Source organism: Borostomias antarcticus, assembly GCF_949987555.1.
Source record: "Borostomias antarcticus genome assembly, chromosome: 21".
NCBI lineage: Eukaryota > Metazoa > Chordata > Actinopteri > Stomiiformes > Stomiidae > Borostomias > Borostomias antarcticus.
Genome location: NC_140254.1, coordinates 7,434,686 through 7,443,587, shown reverse-complemented (window position 1 = coordinate 7,443,587; position 8,902 = coordinate 7,434,686). Strand labels below are relative to the sequence as shown.

Sequence of the window (8,902 nt, the reverse complement as noted above, 5' to 3'; positions counted from 1 at the left end):
AACACACACACACACTACATAAACACACACACACTACATAAACACAACATACGTACACACACACTACATGAACACACACACATGCACGCACACACACACACACACACACACTACATAGACACACATACACACGCATGCACACACACACATACTACATAAACAAACACACACACACATGCACGCACACACACACACATGCACACACACACACAAACAATGTAATTCCAATTTGTGAGACTGAGGCTGTTATAAAGAGCAGTTTGTGACACTTCCAATTCTCCCATCCCCTCCTCTGTGACCCAGATTCACAGAGATGAGCCCCAGCTGTTTAATGTCATCGCAGCGCTAGTTTTTTCGGTGGCGTAGCCGGCTAAAGGGGAGTTTATGAAAGGCAGACAAGTGTGTAGGCAAGTCAGAGGGCCTGAGATCAAACCCAGCGAGGTTGGAGGTGGTACTGGCGAGCGACGCCTGGGACACATGCGCATGGTTTAACACCTCCACCTCCACCCACGACAGGAAACATCAGGGACGAGGACTTTCGAATGCCATCTCTCTCTCTCTCTCTCTCTCTCTCTCTCTCTCTCTCTCTCTCTATCTCTATGGAGAGAGAACTGCCTTTGATGACCAGAGAGCCAGCAGGATGCTATTAGTTAAGGCTTCTACAAGTGTCCCAGAGGGACTCAGTGTCCACCACACTAGTTATTATAACCCCCTCCTCCCAGGCTGCTCCCCCAGGACTAACCTCCACGGCCCGGGGTACTTACTGCCTGGGCCTCCCCTCCCTGGAGTACTGGCCCCTATTCAGAGCACTGCAGTTCCACAACGATGAGTGTGTGCTCATGTGTGTGTGTGTGTGTGTGTGTGTGCATACATGTCTTTCTCTCCATCCATCCAACCATCCATCCATCCATCCATCCATCCATCCATCCATCCATCCATCCATCCATCCATCCATCCATCCATCCATCCATCCATCCATCCATCCATCCATCCATCCATCCATCCATCCATCGTCATCCGCTTATCCAGGGCGGAGGCAGTAATTCTAGCAGGGGGCCCCAGACATCCCTTTCCCTAGCAACATCAATCAGCTCTGCCTGGGGGATCTTTAGCTGCTCACAGGCCAATGCGGAGATCCCACCACCTGGTCCTGGGTCTGCCCCACAGCCTCCTCCCAGCCGGACACGCCTGGAACACCTCCCTAGGGAGGCGCCCAGGAGTAGGGATGGGGATCAAATCCCAAATTTCTCAAGACCCGGTAATCAATAAGGTCGGAGCTTATCGGGTCTGCTATCGAGTCTGCTTGTTGAGACAATGGCAGAGCGTACAAAACGGTCAAGTGCTTGCAAAACCAGTTCTGTTAAACATGTATTGCCGTCTGTCTCGTTTTTCCCATAAAGTATCGATAGTGGTATCAATAAGGACCCGGATCATTAAGCAGACTCCAACGGTATCAATATCAATAAAAATGTATGATCCCCATCCCTACCCAGGAGGCATTCTCACTAGATGCCTGAACCACCTCAACTGGCTCCTTTTGACGCAAAGCAGCAGCGAGCGGCTCTACGAGTCTCTCACGGATGACTGAACTTCTCACCTGGTCTCTAAAGGAGACACCAGCCACCCTCCTGAGAAAACTCAACTCAGGCGATTGCATCCTTGATCTCGTTCTTTCGGTCATGACCCATCCTTCATGACCATAGGTGAGAGTAGGAACGTGAAAAGATAGAAAATAATAGAAAAGATAGACCGGTAGATCGAGAGCTTTGCCTTTTGGTTCAGCTCTCTTTTCATCACAACAGTGCAGTAAAGCGATTGCAGAACCGCTCCTGCTGCTCCGATTCTCCAGCCAACTCCCGCTCCATAGTCCCCTCACTCATGAACAAGACCCCCAGATACTTGAACTCCTTCAGTTGGGATAAGGACTCATTCCCTGCTTGGAGTGGACAATCCACCGGTTTCCTGCTGAGAACCATGGCCCCAGATTTGGAGGTGCTGATTTTCATCCCAGCCGCTTCTCATTCGAGTGCTGGAGGTCACAGGCCGATGATGCCATCAGGACCACATCATCTGCAAAAAGCAGTGACGCAATCCCCAGGTCACCGAACCGCATCGATATCTGGAAGATTGGTGACAATGCGCAGCCCTGACGGAGGCCAACCCCTACCAGAAAAGAATCCGACTTACTGCTAAGGATCCGGACACAGCTCTCGCTCTGGGTGAACAGAGATGCTGCATGTCAAGGGGTTATCCCTTCAATAAATTCAAAGAAAAACAGTAGATGTATGACCTTTCCACCTCCTCTCCCTTATGTGTGTATGTGTGTGTGTTTCCTGTGTGTAGATGAGGTCACCATGGTGGAGGCCCAGCTCAGGGCAGGAGAACTCATCATCGTCGTCGTGGTCCTCGTTATGTGGGCAGGTAACTGACAAATGTAACCATAACCAACCAGCAACCATAACCCAACCACCACAGACTGCAACCTTGTAACCATTATGATGCGCTATTTGGGCTAGAAGAGATTCATAAACAATGAGAGTATTCAGTTTATATTTATTTATTTATTTATTTATTTATTTATTTATTTATTTATTTATTTATTTATTTATTTATTTATTTATTTATTTATTTATTTATTTATTTATTTATTTATTTATTTATTTATTTATTTATTTATTTATTTATTTATTTATTTATTTATTTATTTATTTATCTATCTATCTATCTATCTATCTATACATGGGAGCTTTTGAGACCTACGGGGAATATTCAGTTTATGTGTTTTTATTTATTTATTTATTTATCGTTTATCTATACAGGGGAGCTTTTGAGACCCACTGGCCTCTTTTTAACAACAACAACAACAACAACAACAACAAACTATGCACACAGCTAAAAAAGGAGCGATTTTATGTGTCATGTAGTCCTACTTCCGTCTCATCAAGTGCCTCACTGGAGAGACCAGAGAGAGAGAAAAGAGAAAGAGAGAGAGGGAGAGAGAGAGAGAGAGAGAGAGAGAATATTTTGACTAATTGGATCTATGAGGCCTTAGTAACCCCAACTATATTTCCCATCATGCCTATCGTGGAGGAGATGTATGCAGTCTGACAGAGATGGATCACACATCCACAACACCGCTGAAACTCTGAAACTCTCTTCCAAGTCATGAATTATTCTGCTCTCATCTGTCTCTGTCAAACTAAGTCTTTTCTGTGTTAATTTCTACCCCTCTTTTATTTCTGCCTTCTTCATCTGTCACCCACTCCACACTCCATCTTTTTCTTTCTTTCTTTCTTTCTTTCTTTCTTTCTTTCTTTCTTTCTTTCTTTCTTTCTTTCTTTCTTTCTTTCTTTCTTTCTTTCTCTCTCTCTCTCTCTCTCTCTTTCTTTCTTTCTTTCTTTCTTTCTTTCTTTCTTTCTTTCTTTCTTTCTTTCTTTCTTTCTTTCTTTCTTTCTCTCTCTCTCTCTCTCTCTCTCTTTCTTTCTTTCTTTCTTTCTTTCTTTCTTTCTTTCTTTCTTTCTTTCTTACTTTCTTTCTTTCTCTCTCTCTCATCTTCACCCCCCACTCTCTCTCTCTCCCTTGTGGCAGAATTTGATGACGATGGTTAGAGTTTCATAATGTATGAATGTATTATGTAAGAGACTGCCTGAACGTCTAAGGGCTCCTGATTTAGCAAGCCTTATGGCCACACCACCTGGCTGGGGCACGCAAACAATGTCTACCCACATTATGGCAGATGGTAATTGTGTTTTAAATGCACTAGTTGTAAGTGGCTTTGGAAAAAAGTGTCTGCTAAATGACTGTCATGTAATGTGATGTAATGTAATGTAGATGAGCTGCATTTATACAGTATAGCGCCTTTCTACCTTAACGGACAAAGTGCTTACAATAGCCTCTTATTCACCCATTCACACACACATTTGCACATCCATATATTTGATTGCTTTGCAGCACAGCGACACTACTCACACCTGTGCAGGAAAACCTCTTAGGATGCTTCACAACACAAAGATAGTTCACACACCCACACACGGGAAGGAAGTGTGTGAGAAACAGCCACATGGCCGTCCAACTCTGCGCGACAGCGCAAGGCAAATGGCCGTCCAGAATGGCCCAGGTGTGAGGAGTAACTAAGGGGAGGATCCCACAGGAGTGTGTTGTCATGGTGCGCAATGAAGAACGCTGTTCTAATTAGCTGAGTTCAGGAGGAGTTAGGTGATTGGCTGGGCTCCAACTCAAGGATTCCAGGATTTGTTGAAAGATATGAAAATACTTTATTTCCCATTGGATAAATTAATGTTTAAGTGTGTATCTAAGATACAGTATGAAATACCATGTAGTTCTGTACCCTCTCTCTCTCTCTCTCTCTCATCGGCTTACTAAGACTATTCTGAGCAGACTCACTTCTGATGAACTGAGCATGTTGACGGAGTACGCCACAGGGGCCTCATTTATCAAAGAGCGTGTAAATTCTGGTGTAAAAGAGGGCGTACGACGAAAACGCGGAAAATGCACAATGTAGCGTACGACGAGAATATTTACACGCTTTTCGGATCTATCAAAAATGTCGTATGCCCTTTTCTGCACGAGAAATCCGAGACCGGCGGAGAATAGAGTGTACGCGCACGCGCCCCGTGTTCCGCCCTCTCCACGCCCAAATCTAACCATATATGGTCAAAACTATGACAGCCACAACGGGGATACCCCGGAAGGAACCGACATAATATAGCGTGGAGCAAAGGCAAGACAATTACGTTTATGGAAAAACGCGGAAAGAAGAGAAAGTTTTCGGAGACGGAGGTGCATGTGCTTGTTGGTGAGGTCCACGCGAGGAAAGAAAATCATCTTCGGAAGGTAAGCTATTTGTACGAGCCTACATTTGTCTGATCGCTCCTACAGTTTAGGTAGTCTAGTACTGTATTTCGTGCATCCTGTATGTGGCGTAGGCTACACGGACATGCTGTATTATGTGGCTGTGAGGAAAGCAAACATTCCACACATTCTGTGGTAGGCTATGATCGATTCAGGACCAAAAACAGGGAACGATAACACAGATGACCACTTCATAATGTTAGACCACATTATTAAGACTCTCATCTAAATCACCCGGTAAATCACACTTAAGCATTTATTTGGCTGCCAACAGAAAAACATATCAATTGAATATGGCTACACAATAAAATGTTTAATGCATAATCAAGTTAACTGACAAACTCAAAGAAAATGACTGAAATTGTTTCTCCAGACTCTGACGTGGGGTGGGACTCAGAGGAGGGGGAGTCTGCAGTGGTCCTTGACCTGACGGTCGTGCCCCCGCCGGTTGCAGCCTCTACATCCAGTGCCACGACCTCCAGTGCCTCCACCTCCAGCGCATCGGCCTCCACCTCCAGTGCCATCTCCAGCGCCTCCGTCTCCACCGCCCACGCCTCCACCTCCGGCTGCCAGCGTCCCTGCCTCAAGGGTCCCTGAGGGCTGGGCTTCCTATCAGACGCTGTGCTGGAGGCTCATGACCCTAGAGGCCCAGAGGGAAATGGCAGAAGGGATTGGGGCAGTTGTGGGGCAGTTGTTCAGCAGTTGGTGGAGGTCACCACACTACACCACCAGAGCCAACAGGACATCCTCACTGCACTTCATTCCCTCACACATGCTGTCACGGACCTCACACAGTCACTCACTACCACACTCACGGACCTCACACATTCACTCACAAACGCACTCACACACCTCACACAGTCACCCACCAACAGACAATAAAATGGTAGAAATGTGAACCTTACTTGTTTGTGTCTTCATAGCTGGCGCATGACCTCAGTGTGGGCCCTTTGGCCCCGCTGGTAAACCTCATGACGGGGAGGGGGCTGAGGGCTTGGGTCCTCATTTTGTGGTGGGGTCTTGACTGGTTCTCATTCTTATCAGCTTTGAATATACATCTTGGCAAACATAACAGAATGATGTACAAGGAGGGGACAGATACCTAGTGAAAGTACTATTGGTTGCTAGTAAAAAGACAATAATGAGGGCTTGGTATAAGGTGGAACCCCCAACCAAGGAGCAGTGGTGGGTGTTGTGGAGGAGATTTATGAGATTTATTTATGCATTGAGGATGCAGGAAGGAAGGTTTGAAGGGAGATGGGAAAAATGGATGGATTATAGAAGGAAGTGTGATGATACCACTAATATTACAATTGTCATATTTGGGTAAGAAAAAAAAGCTGCATGGATGGAAGTACCCATAAGCTGTTATTGTAAGTTTTTATGTTTTATTGTATTGTCGTTGTATGGATGGAAAATGCTAATAAAGATGAAAGTAAATAAGACAAAGAATATGTATCTTGGCTATGCATACACCAACAAGCCAGCCGTCACGCGCAGCGCCTGCCTCCAGTCTCGCCCCTACCCTGCTGTGCGCCAGGATGAATGAGTCATGCGTGGAGCCAGGCCACCGTGCCACTACACTTGTGATGAGCATGTCGGCGTCACATATGATTTGGGTATTTATAGTGTGCACATTTTTGCGATTCACATAGACGTATTCATTCAATGATGGTGCCCTTGTGTGGGTGCAGTCGCCATCGCCGTCACCTCTTTGGAGTTCTATCGAGTAGCGCCGGATTCATTTAGGCTCGCATTACGCACAGGAGGACTGTCATTTATATGCTTACCAAAGAGCAAACAGGTCCACATGATCACATATTAATGACAATCTAATTGGTCAATTATTGCCGTTTGATGGAGTGCCTGCATTAGGTGTGCGCATAGGTTAAGTTTGGGGAACAAATCCATATCGAACCATGAATGAGCCGGTTAGAGGACACGTCTAATCTTGCATTGCGATATATGTTTGTGCTGAATTGGCCTAGTAGCCTACATGATTGTGCGTTCATGAACTGTCGCTCTTATTCTCTCCGTCAAACATAGTAATTCACCGACGCACCACCTGCGTCGCCAGTTCCCCCTGTGTTCAAAGAGGGCGTAGAACACCGTGTAAATCGGTACGCCAACTGGAGAGGTGTCCTACAAAAGCGCGGAGAAAGGCGACTAAATTTTCGCCCTTACGGCTTGATAAATCGCAATGTGGGGGGGGGCAAATGGCGTACGCCTGAACTCGCGAAAAAGACCGTGTAAAAGAAGGCGTACCTCAATGATAAATGAGGCCCCAGGACTGGAAATTCCTGAAAGAGGGGACCCTTTCCCTGAGTTGGGTCTGGAGATAGACTTGACTGGCTGCACAGGACCTTTGTTGAACACTAGGTCACCTGCTGAAATGGATCTGTATGTGTTGACTGGAAAAATGCTGGACAAGTGCTGTGTTGTTGCTTTGAATAAAGGTGAGAATGAGAGACAAGACACAGTATGGAGAGCAAAATTCCAGGTGGCCGGTGTGGAGGGTCCTGTACAAGGGTCCGCTGAGCAAGAGGACAGGCCACCTGCAGTGGAGAATCTTGCAGGGGGCGCTGGCCGTTAATAGTTTTCTGTCCAGAATCAATTCGGCTGTCTCCAGTGAATGTCCTTTCTGTCAGTCTCCAGAGACAATTTTTCATTGTTACATTGAGTGTGAAAGATTGGGGGTGCTGGTAGACGCCCTTAAAACGTTTATTTTTGGGGCTGGGTACCGGAAAGTCAATGCGGCCAAGTGGCAACTGTTGAACTTTGTGGTGGGGTAAGCAAAGTTGTCTATTTACAAGAGTAGGAAATGCAAAATTGAAGGGGGTCGGGAGCAAGACTTACTCTCGTTGTTTATTGCTCTGGTGAAAGCGAGAGTCCAGGTTGATTTTAGGTTTTTCTCCTTGATGAGCAATGTGGACGAGTTCGTATTGCAGTGGTGTTTTAATGAAGTGGTTTGTTCGGTTATTGAGGGGGGGCTGGTTTTTAATACTATCTTTGCATAGGTTTTTTATTTTTAAGGGTATGTGATTTATTTTTTGTTGGTGTGATTGTATGTGGATTGTGGCATCCATGAGCATGTGTGTTGTTGAATAGTGTTAATTAAAGGTTTGTTAAAAATCAAAAAATCAATCTCCCTCTCCACTTTTCTTGAGACATTTTCACTGACACAATGTATGTTGTGCATACCACATTTGCAAAGGTTTTTTTTATGAAATACTTTTTCTGCATCTGTAAAAACAAGGACATTTCTGCTCTTCCTTATTGAGAAACAAATTTTTCCAGCACATCCTCACCATCTCTCTCTCTCTGCTAGACTACAGATAGTAAATTGCCAGATTGGGAACCTTATAAGGTTTAGTTGTGTACCTAGGACTGGAATAAGGAATTGATTAGTGCTGATAAGATACTGTAAGGACACGTGATAACAAGAATTCCAATGTACCCATACCTGTACATGTACTGGTTGTACTGTATATGACAAAATATTATTCTTTCTCTCTCTCTCTCTCTCTCTCTCTCTCTCTGTCTCTCAGGTGTAATTGCCCTGTTCTGTCGTCAGTATGACATCATCAAAGACAACGAGCCCAACAACAACAAGGACAAAGCCAAGACCTCGTCTGAGTCCAGCACACCCGAGCGCCCGCAGGGCGGTCTGCTGCGCAGCAACGTGTAGCAGCCGTCCGTCCGTCCGCCCGTGCCGGCCCCTCCTTCCCCCGCGGCGAAACCCTTACCACGCCCCTCAGGACGGCTGAGGACCCCTCCGCCGGGGCCGACAGCCATTCCCCAGACTCCCGGCGCACGCCAGCCCATCCTTCTAATGCGCAGAACAACAACGTTTCAGACTGAGACGCTGCTAGGAACTGCTGTGAGGATCAGCTCCAGACTAACGCAGAGACAGAAGCTGACCAGAACTGGGATTTGGACCGTCCTCACTTGCTGTGAGGGACACTGAGGCCCCTGAGGGCCCCTCTGTCAATATTTCTAGGGGCTTCAAAAGGAGGACAGGCGTATAACA

General features: G+C 46.1%; 1 protein-coding gene across 1 annotated transcript in view; it reads left to right on the top strand.

Moving 5' to 3' along the window:
- The window catches only part of LOC311322776 (fibronectin type III domain-containing protein 5b-like), a gene marked incomplete at both ends in the record, with an annotated part of 13,034 nt that extends 4,474 nt beyond the window's left edge, over positions 1-8,560 (top strand). The window contains 2 exons of the mRNA XM_084454888.1: positions 2,344-2,421; positions 8,421-8,560. Of these exons, the coding sequence (XP_084311014.1) occupies positions 2,344-2,421; positions 8,421-8,560 (218 nt within the window). The remainder of the gene's footprint in view (positions 1-2,343; positions 2,422-8,420) is intronic.
- Positions 8,561-8,902: the final 342 nt, after the last annotated feature.